General features: G+C 43.5%; 1 protein-coding gene across 2 annotated transcripts in view; it reads left to right on the top strand.

Annotated features, from left to right (window-relative positions):
* The first annotated feature begins 754 nt into the window (after positions 1-754).
* Positions 755-18,127, top strand: part of LOC138675359 (adapter SH3BGRL-like) — a 55,553-nt gene continuing 38,180 nt past the window's right edge. The window contains exons 1-2 of one of the 2 annotated variants that reach the window (XM_069763487.1): positions 755-1,382; positions 12,188-12,373. In XM_069763487.1, coding sequence (XP_069619588.1) covers positions 1,338-1,382; positions 12,188-12,373 — 231 coding nt within the window. In that variant the 5' untranslated portion in view covers positions 755-1,337. Of the gene's footprint in view, positions 1,383-9,011; positions 9,118-12,187; positions 12,374-18,127 lie in introns of those variants that run through there. The other variant, XM_069763486.1, reaches the window with a different exon arrangement.

Raw genomic sequence — 18,127 nt, 5'->3', positions numbered from 1 at the left:
CTGTGACATCACTGTGTGTATTATCCATGTACGGTGACATCACTGTGTGTATTATCTCTGTCCTGTGACATCACGGTGTGTATTATCTCTGCACTGTGACATCACTGTGTGTATTATCCCTGTACTGTGACATCACTGTTTATTATCTCTGTCCTGTGACATCACCTTATCTATTATCTCTGTCCTGTGACATCACTGTGTGTATTATCCCTGTACTGTAACATCACTGTGTGTATTATCTCTGTACTGTGACATCACTGTGTTTATTATCCCTGTACTGTGACATCACTGTGTGTATTATCCATGTACTGTGACATCACTGTGTGTATTATCTCTGTCCTGTGACATCACTGTGTGTATTATCCCTGTACTGTGACATCACCTTATCTATTATCTCTGTCCTGTGACATCACTGTGTGTATTATCCCTGTACTGTAACATCACTGTGTTTATTATCTCTGTCCTGTGACATCACCTTATCTATTATCTCTGTCCTGTGACATCACCTTATCTATTAGCTCTGTCCTGTGACATCACTGTGTTTATTATCCCTGTACTGTGACATCACTGTGTGTATTATCCCTGTACTGTGACATCACTGTGTTTATTATCCCTGTACTGTGACCTCACTGTGTGTATTATCCCTGTACTGTGACATCACTGTGTGTATTATCCCTGTACTGTGACATCACTGTGTTTATTATCTCTGTCCTGTGACATCACTGTGTGTATTATCTCTGTACTGTGACATCACTGTCGTCATTAGGGAAATTTTGACTGAAAATCATTGGGGAACATTCTGCTTTATAATTTTGGGAACTTTGGCTTTAGACACTAGTGGGCTTTGCACCTGAGACTAGGAGGGGTCTTTGTCTGGCAGGACGGCCTTGTAATGTCTTTATGGGGGGGATACACTGTTCTGTGACTGTTGGGCCCTCACCTCAGCTAGTCTAGGGTCAGCAGCAGCTGACTTCTCAAGAGTAAATGAATTTTCCGCTTTGTGCAAATTCTTTTTTTCTTCTTTTAATTCACTTACTAATATCTGGGCATCATAAATCACTTGCACGCTTCAAGAACCTTCTGATTGGTGTATTATCTTACCTTACCTTCTAGGGACGGCGGGCAACCTAACGTGCTGAGATGGGGTTGCTAGACTGCCCACACAACAGATGCCCTCCGAGAACCAATCGCTCCCAAAATATCCCCGAGCCAATGATCAGGTTGCAATGTGGACAGGCTGGAGAGGGCTAGGTTTACACACACTGCCCTGGGATTCCGTCTGTGAAAGACACTTGGGATCCTCGGATTAACAGGGTCCTCGGAAATCTCCAGACAAAATGGTCATCAAGGTATTTGTCGCCACCGTAGCTGGATCAACTGCGGTAAGTGTCATCACCATTGTTGTTATATATACACATAAATACCGTATATATTTTTTAACGTGCAGGTTTAGTTTAAAAAGTTGTAGCTATACACAATATATACCACAAAACGTCAAAAAAATAAAAAAAGAGATTGTAGTAAAAATATAAAAATACATAGTAACAAGTACAATATATCCCAGATAAGATAGATATAAAAACTGTAAAAGATACATAAATAAGGAAAAACAATAAATATACAAAACTATATAAAGATTATGGTAAAAAAAGGCAAAAATAGATATAAAAAAAACTACAATAAATATGCAAAATGGTATAAAAAAATATAGTAAAAAAAAAAATACAAAAAGTTGCAATCAATATACCAAACCATATGTCATTAAAAATTCAAAAAGATATACAATAAGTACACAAAATTTTAAAAACGATAAAGTAAAAAAAAAAACAACAAAATATATAAAAGATATATTGAATTTTTTTTTTTTAGAAAAAAAATATAGATAAGAAACCTGTGTCAAAACAATCATAAAATAATAATATTAACAGAAAATAAATGAACTGAGAAAGCATAAAAGCAAAAAAAGAAAATTAAAAATTGACAAGCAGATAGGGAGATTTTTTTTTTTCTTGCTATATTAATCTAAATGATTTTATTTTCCCCTTTTCTTTTCTTTTTTTCAAGAGCAAAAGTAAAAAGAGGAAGAATTACCTAAAGCATAAAAATAATATTCATTCTAGAAAAATGCATATTTATTTAATTATTGGAAATTAGCACTTTTGATTATGTCAAGATCTGTTTAACACAATTTGTTTTTAATTGATTTTTAAATATTTAACTAAAAAAAAATATATATATAAAAAGTTTACACCACTCCAGTGTAAAGAAAGAAATAAGGAAATGTATAGTGTTTTATGGGTTTTTATATACCAAATAATAAAAACACTCAAAATGCCAAAAACCCATGTAATGATAACTACTGTGCATTGCAGAAACTTGGCCTTCTTGTCACTTGAGTTTGCAGATCGAGTTGCTCTTGTGTGTAATTTAATCCATGGGGGATCATGTTCGCCCCGTGTGCTGGATGATGGGATAATGTGTCTCTATATACAATGGATCGGGTGTACTTTTTTTTTAAATGATTGGAATATTCACTGTATAATGTGTAGAAAACCCTGGAGTTGTAAATGAAAAAAGCGAGAGAACAGGGGAGAGGTAGAGCAGGGGGCTTCTTGGGGGAAGGGCCGCTGTTTCCGTATATATCCCTGCTTGACAGCTGATCTCTGATGAATTTGAGCCTAGTATGTTTCAACTACTCAAAGACAGTTCTCGTGGAGCTGACGGAGATATTGAAGGAATGCTTGGAACCTTCCAGACACCTTGTGATAAAGAAAAAATAATAAAATAAATTAATGTAAAACTTTTCTTCTATATATCTTTTTAGATAAAAAAAAAATACAGATCCTAGAAAATTACCCCCCACTGTCCGCCATCCTAGTAATGATGCCCCCCTAAAACAATTAATGCTCCATGAAAACCCCTCAAACAAGCAATGACCTCTTAAAGCAAATAATGCCCCTTTTAGAAAATTTTAACACCCCCTTATAAAAGCTCCCTGAGTACCCCCTCGAAAAATAATAATTCCCCCCAAAAATAAAATTAATATTTATCTTATCGAAGTGAAGGAGTCCTCAAACAGAGCGGACAACGGGCACAGACGGTATAATGCGGCGACATGATTGTGCTGCCTGTGGCACACAGGGCGGAGAGCGACAGAGCAGGCGCAGAGCTTCCTGCACCGGCGGACTCTGACAGAATAGGGCCCCTGTGTAAGAATAATGTATGGGGCCTTGCAAGTCCAATAGCTCATAAATAGGCACAATTCCACATGTTTTGGAGAAGGAAATGGGGCCCACTTAGCTCTTGAGCCACTGGTTGCACCAATGACATGTTCGCCCCTGGCTCCCTGCTCTACCACTATATCCAACTGTATGGGCGCCATGTTGACGCTGACACAGATAAACGTTACGCTCCCCCAGACATTGCGTACAAACCCAGGGACATGGCCACTGCCCGGAAACTTCAACATTAAACACACCACTACTATTTTTTTTCTTTTTTAAATTATGCGCCCAGGGAAACTGCCCCCGTGGCGCTGCAGCATGCGGTGACGATGTACTGTTGTCATATCCACCAAAAAAGGACAAACAGGAGTTAAAAGGGGTTTCCTTTTTTGCAAATGTTTGGCCCCGATATGATGGGATGGCACAGCCAGAAGAGATAGCGGTAAGTGCATGCACTGACTCCAGCGCCACTTTATCGATGTAATGTACTATAACAATACATAGTAACATAGTAACATAGTAACATAGTAACATAGTTATTAAGGTTGAAGGAAGACTATAAGTCCATCTAGATCAACCCATAGCCTAACCTAACATGCCCTAACATGTTGATCCAGAAGAAGGCAAAAAAAAACCCATGTGGCAAAGAGTAAGCACCACATTGGGGAAAAAAATTCCTTCCCGACGCCACATACGGCAATCAGACTAGTTCCCTGGATCAACGCCCTATCAAGGAATCTAGTGTATATACCCTGTAACATTATACTTTTCCAGAAAGGCATCCAGTCCCCTCTTAAATTTTAGTAACGAATCACTCATTACAACATCATACGGCAGAGAGTTCCATAGTCTCACTGCTCTTACAGTAAAGAATCCGCGTCTGTAATTATGCTTAAACCTTTTTTGCTCCAGACGCAGAGGATGCCCCCTTGTCCCGGTTTCAGGTCTATGATTAAAAAGATCATCAGAAAGGTCTTTGTACTGTCCCTTCATAAATTTATACATTAACATAAGATCACCCCTTAGCCTTCGTTGTTCCAAACTAAATAGCCCCAAGTGTAATAACCTATCTTGGTATTGCAGACCCCCCCCCCCAGTCCTCTAATAACCTTGGTCGCTCTTCTCTGCACCCGCTCCAGTTCAGCTATGTCTTTCTTATACACCGGAGACGAGAACTGTACACAGTATTCTAAGTGTGGTCGAACTAGTGACTTGTATAGAGGTAAAATTATGTTCTCCTCATGAGCATCTATGCCTCTTTTAATGCATCCCATTATTTTATTTGCCTTTGTAGCAGCTGCCTGACACTGGCCACTGAATATGAGTTTGTCATCCACCCATACACCCAGGTCTTTTTCATTGACGGTTTTGCCCAGAGTTTTAGAATTAAGCACATAATTATACATCTTATTACTTCTACCCAAGTGCATGACCTTACATTTATCCCCATTAAAGCTCATTTGCCATTTATCAGCCCAAGCTTCTAATTTACATAAATCATCCTGTAATATAAAATTGTCCTCCTCTGTATTGATTACCCTGCAGAGTTTAGTGTCATCTGCAAATATTGAAATTCTACTCTGTATGCCCCCTACAAGGTCATTAATAAATATGTTAAAAAGAAGAGGGCCCAATTCTGACCCCTGTGGTACCCCACTGCTAACCACGACTGTTGATGGCGAACCTTTTAGAGACCAAGCGCCAACACGACAAATTAACCCGAATAGAGTTATTAGTCTAGAAAAAAGCAACTCATACAGAGAGTAGGCGGGGGCAGTAGAGAGCAGGCGGGGGCAGTAGATAGCAGACGGGGCAACAGAGAGCAGGCAGGGGCAACAAACTGCAGCCACAGACAGAAGACTGCAGCTATAAAGGAATATTAAAAGAACCTGAAGACCTACCTCTTCCGACAAGCCTACAACCTGCAGTAACCACTGATCGACCAAACCGCTGCATGACCATCTCTACCCTCACCTACTGTATTCTCACCCATCCCTTGTAGATTGTGAGCCTTCGCGGGCAGGGTCCTCTCTCCTCCTGTACCAGTTATGACTTGTATTGTTTAAGATTATTGTACTTGTTTTTATTATGTATACCCCTCCTCACATGGAATAAATGGCGCTATAGCAATAAATAATAATAATAATAATAATAATATTCTTCTCCCCATCCTGGTATTTGTTCGACATCCTGGTATATTTTCCCCCATCCTGACATATGCCCCCATCCTTGAATATGCTCTTACATCCTGGTACATGCACCCCATCCTTGCATATACCCACCTTCCAAGTATATGTCCCCCATCCCTTTATATATCTTCCATCCTTGTATATACTTCCCATCCTGATATATGCCCCCAATCTTTGTATATATCCTCCATCCTGGTGTATGCCCTCCATCGTGGTATATGCCTCCCCATCCTTGTATATGCCCCCCATCCTGGTATATATCCCCTATCCGGCTATTTATGTGCCCCCATCCTGGTATATATCCTCTATCCTTGTATATGTTGTATATGCTCCCTATCCTGGTATATGCCCCCATCCTGCTATATTTCCTCCATCCTTGTATATATCCTCCATCCTGGTATATATGTGCCCCCCATCCTTGTATATAACCCCATCCTTGTATGTGCCCCCCATTCTAGTATATATCCCCCATCTTTGTATGCTCCCCCATCCTTGTATGTGCCCCCATCCTTGTATATGCCCCTCATCCTCATCCTGAGTATATCCCCCATCCTTGTATATGCCCCCATCCTTGTATATCCCCATCCTTGTATATGCCCCCATCCTTGTATATGCTCCTCATCCTGAATATATCCCCCATCATTGTTTGTGCCCCTCATCCTTGTATATGCCCCTCATACTGGTATACAGTACAGACAAAAAGTTTGGACACACCTTCTCATTTAAAGATTTTTCTGTATTTTCATGACTATGGAAATTGTACATTCACACTGAAGGCATCAAAACTATGAATTAACACATGTGGAATTATATACTTAACAAAAAAGTGTGAAACAATTAAAAATATGTCTTATATTCTAGGTTCTTCAAAGTAGCCACCTTTTGCTTTGATGACTGCTTTGCACACTCTTGGCATTCTCTTGATGAGCTTCAAGAGGTAGTCACCGGGAATGATCTTCTAACAATCTTGAAGGAGTTCCCAGAGATGCTTAGCACTTGTTGGCCCTTTTGCCTTCACTCTTCGGTCCAGCTCACCCCAAACCATCTCTTGGGTTCAGGTCTGGTGACTGTGGAGGCCAGGTCATCTGACGTACCACCCCATCACTCTCATTCTTGGTCAAATAGCCCTTACACAGCCTGGAGGTGTGTTTGGGGTCATTGTCCTGTTGGAAAATAAATAATGGTCCAACTAAACGCAAACCGGATGGAATAGCATGCCACTGCAAGATGCTGTGGTAGCCATGCTGGTTCAGTATGCCTTCAATTTTTAATAAATCCCCAACAGTGTCACCAGCAAAGCACCCCCACACCATCACACCTCCTCCTCCATGCTTCACGGTGGGAACCAGGCATGTAGAGTCCATCCGTTCACCTTTTCTGCGTCGCACAAAGACACGGTGGTTGGAACCAAAGATCTCAAATTTAGACTCATCAGACCAAAGCACAGATTTCCACTGGTCTAATGTCCATTCCTTGTGTTCTTTAGCCCAAACAAGTCTCTTCTGCTTGTTGCCTGTCCTTAGCAGTGGTTTCCTAGCAGCTATTTTACCATGAAGGCCTGCTGCACAAAGTCTCCTCTTAACAGTTGTTGTAGAGATGTGTCTGCTGCTAGAACTCTGTGTGGCATTGACCTGGTCTCTAATCTGAGCTGCTGTTAACCTGCGATTTCTGAGACTGGTGACTCGGATAAACTTATCCTCAGAAGCAGAGGTGACTCCTGGTCTTCCTTTCCTGGGGCGGTCCTCATGTGAGCCAGTGTCTTTGTAGCGCTTGATGGTTTTTGCAACTGCACTTGGGGACACTTTCAAAATTTCCCAATTTTTCGGACTGACTGACTTTCATTTCTTAAAGTAATGATAGCTACTCGTTTTTCTTTACTTAGCTGCTTTTTTCTTGCCATAATACAAATTCTAACAGTCTATTGAGTAGGACTATCAGCTGTGTATCCACCAGACTTCTGCACAACACAACTGATGGTCCCAACCCCATTTATAAGGCAAGAAATCCCACTTATTAAACCTGACAGGGCACACCTGTGAAGTTAAAACCATTCCCGGTGACTACCTCTTGAAGCTCATCAAGAGAATACCAAGACTGTGCAAAGCAGTCATCAAAGCAAAAGGTGGCTACTTTGAAGAACCTAGAATATAAGACATAATTTCAGTTGTTTCACACTTTTTTGTTAAATATATAATTCCACATGTGTTAATTCATAGTTTTGATGCCTTCAGTGTGAATTTACAATTTCCATAGTCATGAAAATACAGAAAAATCTTTAAATGAGAAGGTGTGTCCAAACTTTTGGTCTGTACTGTATGTCCTGCTGCCTGCGCTGCTGTTGCTCAATACATAGGAAAAAAACAATAAAAAAACAATAAACGCTCCTACTCACCTTTCCCCAGCTCCCCTGTAGTGTTGTCGTCTTCTGAATCCGGCAGCTGACTTCAGCGTCCAAGCGACGGGTGGCGTCAGACATCACTACCATGCACCCAGTCATGTGCACGCCGACGTCAGCTGCTGACCTATGATTGGCCGGCAGTATATATTGCGGCATACGGACCCAGCAAGTTTGTGAACTGCAATACGCTCCAGCGCCATTTTATTGGACACACTGTGTCTGTGAATTCATATACACAGTGTCTTCAATAAAATAGCGCCATAGTGCGGTGTGCGCATCCTCCAGCGTCACACTGTGCAGGCGCTGAACGCTTCGGACTGAAGGACACATCTCCGGTTATAGTATAGATGCCTATGTAGTTGCATATTTTGCCATTGCACTTTTTTTTTTTTTGGTAGGACAGCCAACCCCTCTTGGCTACCATTGGCTGCACTCAGCTTTTATTTGGAGGCCAAACTGCCCACTGACTCGGCAAGTGAAGCTAAAGGATGATGGACAAGCCATTTGCTTTAGTGGCCCTCAGTACAGGTCCCCACAAATAATATTACTCATTTTGCACCAATATTTAGTTATCTTTCCCTTTCATATACATAGATCTCCAGGGAATCTTGGGCCAAATAGGTCACAAGATAATGTAAACCCCGCCCAAAGTGGGAGCTCTGGGGCCGGCTGGGGCGTTTCTAGGTTGTGACACTCCCACAAGGAGCTAAGTAGGGCTTGAATGTACCCAAAAATGGTTACCCTAGTAAACATATGAATCAGCCATCCATCTAATGTGTATGTGGGTTGGGGGAGTCCCAAATCTCCCCCCCCCCAAAAAAAAAAAAAAAAAAAGGATTGGCTGCTGAATTTTAAGATGTCCAATCTTTTGTTTTGCTGCCATTGGTGTCAGGAGTGGCCAGCAAAGTATGCATTTATATGTATCAGAAGGAGAAGCTGCTGGGACATTGTGGCAGCGTCTTCACCCACTCCTGGTATAGGAAAGCTATGTTCACACCGAGTATTTATTTTTTTTGTTTGTATCAGATCCTCTTCAAAATCAGACTCAAAAACTGCTTTAAAAACTCTTGGAAAACCCTTCCAATTAATTTCTATGGGAAATCCAAATTACTGTTCATGTGAGTTTTTTTAAAAATATTTCTTTTTTACCTTCTTTACCCTGAAAAAACGCTTGGTGGAAAAAAAAAGAAAGTGCATGACATCGTTTTGAATCAGATACTGAAGGAAATCTCTCCAAACTATGCACTGTCCAATCAAAAGGCTGCAAAAAGCGCTTCAGGAATTTTTTTTTTCCAAACCTGTTAAGGTACGTGTCCACGATCAGGATGGCCGGCGGTTTCGTCGGAGCGGCAAACCCGCTCTTTGCTAAGCTCCGCCCCCTTTCTGGGACGCGATGATGCCAGATGTGTTCATAGCACACATCCGGGATCATCGCACCCCACCATAGGGCCCTGTGCTGTACCTTGCGGCGACGCAGCATCGCCACAAGGTATACGGACATGCTGCGATCTTAAAAGACGCGCCGCAAGTCCAGAGTCGCAGGGCCGCCGCGTGCGTGTTACCACGCATAGTGGAGACGGGATTTCATTCAATCCCCTCAACTATGCTGTAACATCTGGACGCTGCGTGTCTGACGCTGCAGCTCTATGTAGCGTCAAACACGCAGCGTTTCCTGCACGTGGAAACATACCCTTACTGTTTAAGCCTACGTTCCCATGACCGGTATTTGGTGAGTTTTGGATGTTGCAAATTTATTAAAAATCGCAAGTAACCTGCTTTACTTAATGGGTGCGGAAAATCAAGAACTCACCAAAAGCTCATCATGGGAACGTAACCTAAGTGCATGTGCACACAAAGTTTTTTTGGACGGAAACTGCCTGAAAAGCATATCAGAAAACGCTCAAAAGAATGAACATTTGCATTGCATTTCTATGTAAAAATCACTCTTAGAAAACCTTAGAAAAAAATGCAAAACAAAAAAATGCCCAGGAAAAGACCGGAGAAAAAAGCCTACATATAAGATGCTTCAGGAAGACAAAAGTGCCAGAGTTTGCTGATGCGTATTCTGCTTGAAAATCTTAACGTTTAAATGATGTTGTGTGCACATACCCTCAGGAAAAGTAGAAAACGTCCTGAAGAGTTTTTGAGGAAAGTTTTTTTTATTCCTTAAGGGCAGTCTCACACGTCCAGATAATTCCGGTACTGGAAAAATCGGTACCGGAATTATCCGTGTCCATGTGCCGTTGCGTTTCTGTGGCACATCAGTGTGGCACACATGTGACCACTGGGTACCACACGCACTGTGCAGGAGACAGCGCTAAAGTTTAGCGCTGTCCCCTGCATCTGGTGCTGAAGTCGCGATTCATATCTTCCCTGCAGCAGCGTTTGCTGTAGAGAAGATATGAATAATCGTGTTTAAAATAAAGCTCCATGTGCCCAGCCCCCTCCCACCCCCTGTGCGCCCCCCCCCCCCCGCTGTTATTAAAATACTCACCCGGCTCCCTCGCTGGCTGCCGCTGCTTCCTGTCCTGGCCGCACCTTCTACTGTATGAGCGGTCACGTGGGGCTGCTCATTTACAATGATGAATATGTGGCTCCACCCCTATGGGAGGTGGAGCCGCATATTCATGACTGTAATGGGCGGCCCCACGTGACCGCCCATAAAGTAGAAGGTGCGGTGTTGTGAATTCAGCTCAGGATCAGTAATGTAATGTATGTTGTTGTGAATTCAGCTTTTGGGCTCCCTCCGGTGGTTGTAGAGGGTAATGCAGTTGTGCCTGGACTGCAGGATTGGACAGGTGTATCTACTAATTGCAAAACTGACTGGGGTATACAGCTTTGCAGGACTCTTTAGTCCCTGCCAGTTGTCCATTGTTTTTGGAGGATTCACTTCCCTGCTGGTCTCTCCAGTTTGCTGTGCTTTTCTACAAAGATAAGTCCTGGCTTTGTTTTTGCTGTCCACCTGCTGTGGACCTTATAGTTCTGTGCATATTCATGTTTTTGTCTTGTCCAGCTTTGTCTGTGAAGGATTTTTTGCAGCCAAGCTGTGTCTCTGGAGATGCAGCAGATATACCCTCCATGTCTTTAGTCAGATGTGGTGTTTTGTATTTTCTGTGGTGGTTATTTTCTAGTGTTTTAATACTGACCGCATAGTACTCTGTTCTATTCTTTCTTTTTAGCTAGTATAGCCTCCTATACTAAAATCTGATTTCATATCTGCGTATGTTATTTCCCTCTCCTCTCACAGTCAATATTTGTGGGGGGCTATCTATCCTTTGGGAATTTTCTCTGAGGCAAGATAGGTTTCCTGTTTCTGTCTTTAGGGGAAGTTAGATCTTAGGCTGTGCCGAGGGGTCTAGGGAGTGTCAGGTACCCCCCACGGCTACTTCTAGTTGCGCTGCTAGGTTCAGGGTTTGCGGTCAGTACAGGGACCACCTTCTCCAGAGTCCATCTCATGCTGCTCCTAGGCCACCAGATCATAACAGTGCGGCCAGGACAGGAAGCAGCGCCAGCCAGCGAGGGAGCCGGGTGAGTATTTTAACAACAGCGGGGGGGCGCACAGGGGGTGGGAGAGCGGTGGGCACATGGAGCTTTATTTTAAACACGATTATTCATATCTTATACCAGTGGGGGGGACAGCGCTTACAGTAGCGCTGTCTCCTGCACGGCACACGGACTGCACACGGACAACATCCGTGTGCGGTACGTGTTTTACACGGACCCATTAAAATCAATGCGCTCTCCGTGCGCTCCCACGAACACTGACATGTCTCCGTGTTTGGCACACGGAGACATGGTCCGCAAAAAATCAATGACATCTGCACAGATGCATTGATTTTAATGTGTCTACGTGAGTCAGTGGCTCCGGTATGTGAGGAAACTGTCACCTCACGTACCGGAGCCACTGACGTGTGAAACTGGCCTAAGAGTGTATGCACAAAACATGAACGTTACTCCGGCAGAGCCGTCAAGTTTTTCTAGGCGAAGACACTTGAAGAAAATGTCGGCAGTCTTTTTCCTCAAGCGACTTCGCTATCGTTTTTTGCTGTAGTTTTTGTGGTAGTGCTAAAATTGAATATAGTGCACAGCAATGTAAAAACAGCCCTGCTGGGCACATGATCAGACTTTTGTTACTTCTTTTAACCCCTTTAAGGTTCCAAAACTGTGAAGTGGTTAAAAAAAAGTAACATGCGCATTTTTCAGGTGACCATAGTCTGATAGTGACAAATTTAGTTCAGGATTTTTTTTACTCATACTAGGAATATTCAGTCCCCTTGATTTACCTTTTTCGCAAAATCTATTTAATTAGGGGGGGGGGGTATTTTGGGCATTTTTATAGGACGCAACAATAATTTTATCTGCTCTTCTACATGCAGATCAAGAAGAAACAACAAGAAGTGGTTGGATTTCTGGAGGCGAACAGAATCGACTTTGAAGAGAAAGATATTGCTTGTAACGATGACAATCGGCAATGGATGAGGGAGAACGTGCCGGGAGAGAAGAAGCCCCAAAATGGGATCCCTCTCCCTCCCCAGATCTTCAATGAGGAGCAGTATTGTGGGGTAAGAGCGACATGGTGTCAAAGTTCACGGAGATCCTACGGTGGTCCTTCTCATACACTGATAGTCGTGAATGACTAGCCTGGGACTAGCCCACAGAAGTATCATCATGGACCAAAATCCATGCACCATCAGATCTGTGAAGGACCCATGTCAGCAACCATAATATGCATCAAAGTATAGGCCTATGCTGTGCATCTATGAGCCTTCAACTTAATAAAATTATGGGATATGCCATTGAGTGCATATTATTAGGGTAAAATACATAGCGTTCATGGAGGCCCCAAACCGGGGCACACAACACCTACAGCTGAGCCATCCTGGACCAAAGGCACCACATCTGCATAAAAGAAATATGATTTTTGGGCAATCCTATATAACATCAGTCTGAAGGTCTATCTAAAGGGACTCGGCCATCACCACCTCACTGTAGATCATGGGATATCTTGTAACACTGCCCTGTTTGTTGATGACTCTGACACCGGCTGGACTTCAGTGCTGTAACGAGAGTCCTGTAGGCGCCGGGACAAAATTTGATTCCCAATCAAGTATAATGTCTCCCTATGTTACACCCGGCCCATACAATAATAATGTCCTCCCGTGTGACCCCCATGTAGTAATTTTGCCCCTTTATATGACCCCTATAAATTAATAATAATTTTCATATGTGGTCCCCTTCTAGTAATAATGCCCCCACATGTTGTCACAATATGTTAATACTGCCCCCCTTGTGGCCCCCATTATGCTGCATCTCTCACCTTGCTCCGCTCCTTTGATGAGTTGCTCGGTGTTCATCCATCTCCCGACATGGTGACAAAATGAAGGGACATCGTTGTGCCCCACAATAAGTAACAACTGGAGGTGCAAGTAAGGACTCACCTACTGTCGAAAATAGCGCACCTGTACGGGCTCAGTGGTTCTCCCTACGACAGTAATAGTTGCACCCCTGCTTGGTTGCGGCATTAATTTTGATTCTCCCCGTGGTTCTGTTGCCTGGTACCTGTGGTACGTCTAGAGCGCCCCCAGACACAGGGCCACGAGTTCTCGGTATCGGGCCTCTCTGGTTCGGTTCTGAGGCTGTCACGGTGGCTAGACCCGGTCCGTGACCCTGCTAAGGGGCGTCCAGTAAAGGGATTTGTACAGTCTGTCAGGGGTTCGTGACACCACCTGTGGTGTTCGGTCAGGGTGACCGACGCTGCTGTGGGGTCCACTGGGGTGATGGAATGGCAGCTGGATGGTATAACTTCCCACAGGTGAAGTATATCCCCAGGGCTTCCCAGTGAGGTGGATCGTGATGGTTTCCCACAGGTGAAGTATATCCCCAGGGCTTCCCAGTGAGGTGGATGGTGATGGTGTGAGGTGCAGGCAATAACGAGGACACAGGGTTGCAGTCTCTTTACCTCTTTACTGAAGGCTTCAGGATCCTCAGTCCAGAGCACGTTCAACCAGGCTATCAGAGACCGGCCGGTCCGATGGGCACATCCAGAGTTTCCCTCGCAGATGGAAATCGTTGCCTACCACTAGCGCCTGTGTGTTGTAGTCCTACCCTGCTGAGCATTCGGAATAGTCCTCACAACTGCTGTTCTCTTTCGTTCGTTCTCTACAGCTTCCTCTCTCTCTCTCGTTCTTTGGTTCCAGATGTTACTAGTTTCTAACGTCCCCCAGATATGTTATGGCTAGGACGCCACCCGTTTGATGGGAAGGCTTGGAGGTCTTCCGGGACCCTAGAGATACCCCTCTCCCAATGTTGCCCCCTATGTCTTCGTAGGTGTTGAAGGTAGACAGCCAACCTATGATTAACTGTCCAGCGGAATTTGAAGTAAGGCCTGAAATCAGTTACTCCTACGGTGATCCGGCCACCGACTACGTGCCTCAGTAAGATGTTGCCTTCCTCTCTCGGCACAACTCTTACTGGCTCTCCTTTGTGCTGATCTCGTTTACACTGTTCCACAATATTCTTCCCTTCTTGTCTCTTTCTTAGGATACCGCCGCAAGGTGTGCACGTTCTCTTCTGTTCGCTAGGCACCTGCCAGGTTCCCATGCCTGACAGGGACCCCCCTGTGCCTTCTCCCTGCAACACCCCCTGCCACGGGATGTTGCCTGGTTCCAACCCAGTCAGCTTCTCACTAACTTCCTCCCCAGCCCCTAGTTTTACCAGTGTGAGGAGTGGCCCAATAAATAAAGCCTTTTTCTCCCCCTAGTGGCCGGAGTGTGAAGTGTAATGTGTTCTGGTTATACCTGGTCAGGAGAACTCTTTAGTGCCATCAGACGTACCGCTACTCGCCTTGGGGCCATACTGCAACGACCAGATCTCTGGGGCGCTGCATGTCTCCTGGCCCATCGCCTGTGTTCTCACTTTATACTTGCAACCTGACATCTTTCCCGGTGCCGACTCTGCACTAAACCAACTGCAGCTTCGAGTGTGATCACGCAGAGTTTTTTGTTGCTGCTTCAGAATCCACATAAAACACTTCAAATCCAATTGCAAGAGACGTCACATCAATTTGAATTGGAGGCATGTTAAGTTTTAATGTGGGCTATAAAAGCGTCGTGTCAATTTTTTGATGCGTTTTCTTCTCATAAATCATGACAAAATGCGTACTTTTGCCATGTTTCTTGTTTAGCTTTTTATCCATTTTTTCAAAATTTTTTGCAGTGTTGATGTGCTTCTTGTTCTAATAAATTAATACATTACTGATCCTGTACTGATCCTGAGTTACATCCTGTATTATACCCAGAGCTGCACTCACTATTCTGCTGGTGCAGTCACTGTGTACATACATTACTGATCCTGAGTTACATCCTGTATTATAATCCAGAGCTGCACTCACTATTCTGCTGCTGCAGTCACTGTGTACATACATTATATTACTGATCCTGAGTTACCTCCTGTATTATACCCAGAGCTGCACTCACTATTCTGCTGGTGCAGTCACTGTGTACATACGTTACATTACTGATCCTGAGTTACCTCCTGTATTATACCCAGAGCTGCACTCACTATTCTGCTGGTGCAGTCACTGTGTACATACATTACATCACTGATCCTGAGTTACATCCTGTATTATACCCAGAGCTGTACTCACTATTCTGCTGCTGCAGTCACTGTGTACATACATTACATTACTGATCCTGAGTTACCTCCTGTATTATACCCCAGAGCTGCACTCACTATTCTGCTGGTGCAGTCACTGTGTACATACATTACATTACTGATCCTGAGTTACATCCTGTATTATAGTCCAGAGCTGCACTCACTATTCTGCTGGTGCAGTCACTGTGTACATACATTACATTACTGATCCTGAGTTACACCCTGTATTATACCCCAGAGCTGCACTCACTATTCTGCTGGTGCAGTCACTGTGTACATACATTACATTACTGATCCTGAGTTACATCCTGTATTATACTCCAGAGCTGCACTCGCTATTCTGCTGGTGCAGTCACTGTGTACATACATTACTGATCCTGAGTTACATCCTGTATTATACTCCAGAGCTGCACTCACTATTCTGCTGGTGCAGTCACTGTGTACAGATATTACTGATCCTGAGTTACATCTTGTATTATACTCCAGAGCTGCACTCACTATTCTGCTGGTGCAGTCACTGTGTACATACATTACATTACTGATCCTAAGTTACATCCTATATTATACTCCAGAGCTGCACTCACTTTTCTGCTGGTGCAGTCACTGTATACATACATTACATTACTGATCCTGAGTTACATCCTATATTATACCCCACAGCTGCACTCACTATTCTGCTGGTGCAGTCACTGTGTACATACATTACTGATCCTGGGTTACATCATGTATTATACCCCAGAGCTGCACTCACTATTCTGCTGGTGCAGTCACTGTGTACATACATTACATTACTGATCCTGAGTTACATCCTGTATTATACTCCAGAGCTGCACTCACTATTCTGCTGGTGCAGTCACTGTGTACATACATTACATTACTGATCCTGAGTTACATCCTGTATTATATTCCAGAGCTGCACTCACTATTCTGCTGGTGCAGTCACTGTGTACATACATTACATTACTGATCCTGAGTTACATCCTGTATTATTTTCCAGAGCTGCACTCCCTATTCTGCTGGTGCAGTCACTGTGTACATACATTACATTACTGATCCTGAGTTACATCCTGTATTATTCTCCAGAGCTGCACTCCCTATTCTGCTGGTGCAGTCACTGTGTACATACATTACATTACTGATCCTGAGTTACATCCTGTAATATACCCCAGAGCTGCACTCACTATTCTGCTGGTGCAGTCACTGTGTACATACATACATTACTGATCCTGAGTTACATCCTGTATTATTCTCCAGAGCTGCACTCCCTATTCTGCTGGTGCAGTCACTGTGTACATACATTACATTACTGATCCTGAGTTACATCCTGTATTATACTCCAGAGCTGCACTCACTATTCTGCTGGTGCAGTCACTGTGTACATACATTACATTACTGATCCTGAGTTACATCCTGTATTATACTCCAGAGCTGCACTCAATATTCTGCTGGTGCAGTCACTGTGTACATACATTACATTACTGATCCTGACTTACATCCTGTATTGTTCTCCAGAGCTGCACTCCCTATTCTGCTGGTGCAGTCACTGTGTACATACATTACATTACTGATCCTGAGTTACATCCTGTAATATACCCCAGAGCTGCACTCACTATTCTGCTGGTGCAGTCACTGTGTACATACATACATTACTGATCCTGAGTTACATCCTGTATTATTCTCCAGAGCTGCACTCACTATTCTGCTGCTGCAGTCACTGTGTACATACATTACATTACTGATCCTGAGTTACCTCCTGTATTATACCTCAGAGCTGCACTCACTATTCTGCTGGTGCAGTCACTGTGTACATACATTACATTACTGATCCTGAGTTACATCCTGTATTATAGTCCAGAGCTGCACTCACTATTCTGCTGGTGCAGTCACTGTGTACATACATTACATTACTGATCCTGAGTTACACCCTGTATTATACCCCAGAGCTGCACTCACTATTCTGCTGGTGCAGTCACTGTGTACATACATTAGTGATCCTGAGTTACATCCTGTTTTATACTCCAGAGCTGCACTCACTATTCTGCTGGTGCAGTCACTGTGTACAGATATTACTGATCCTGAGTTACATCTTGTATTATACTCCAGAGCTGCACTCACTATTCTGCTGGTGCAGTCACTGTGTACATACATTACATTACTGATCCTAAGTTACATCCTATATTATACTCCAGAGCTGCACTCACTTTTCTGCTGGTGCAGTCACTGTATACATACATTACATTACTGATCCTGAGTTACATCCTATATTATACCCCACAGCTGCACTCACTATTCTGCTGGTGCAGTCACTGTGTACATACATTACTGATCCTGGGTTACATCATGTATTATACCCCAGAGCTGCACTCACTATTCTGCTGGTGCAGTCACTGTGTACATACATTACATTACTGATCCTGAGTTACATCCTGTATTATACTCCAGAGCTGCACTCACTATTCTACTGGTGCAGTCACTGTGTACATACATTACATTACTGATCCTGAGTTACATCCTGTATTATATTCCAGAGCTGCACTCACTATTCTGCTGGTGCAGTCACTGTGTACATACATTACATTACTGATCCTGAGTTACATCCTGTATTATTCTCCAGAGCTGCACTCCCTATTCTGCTGGTGCAGTCACTGTGTACATACATTACA

This window comes from Ranitomeya imitator, chromosome 4, assembly GCF_032444005.1.
Source record: "Ranitomeya imitator isolate aRanImi1 chromosome 4, aRanImi1.pri, whole genome shotgun sequence".
Taxonomy (NCBI): Eukaryota; Metazoa; Chordata; class Amphibia; order Anura; family Dendrobatidae; genus Ranitomeya; species Ranitomeya imitator.
Note: the sequence above shows the minus strand (reverse complement) of the source record. Positions and strands in the feature narration are given on the sequence as shown.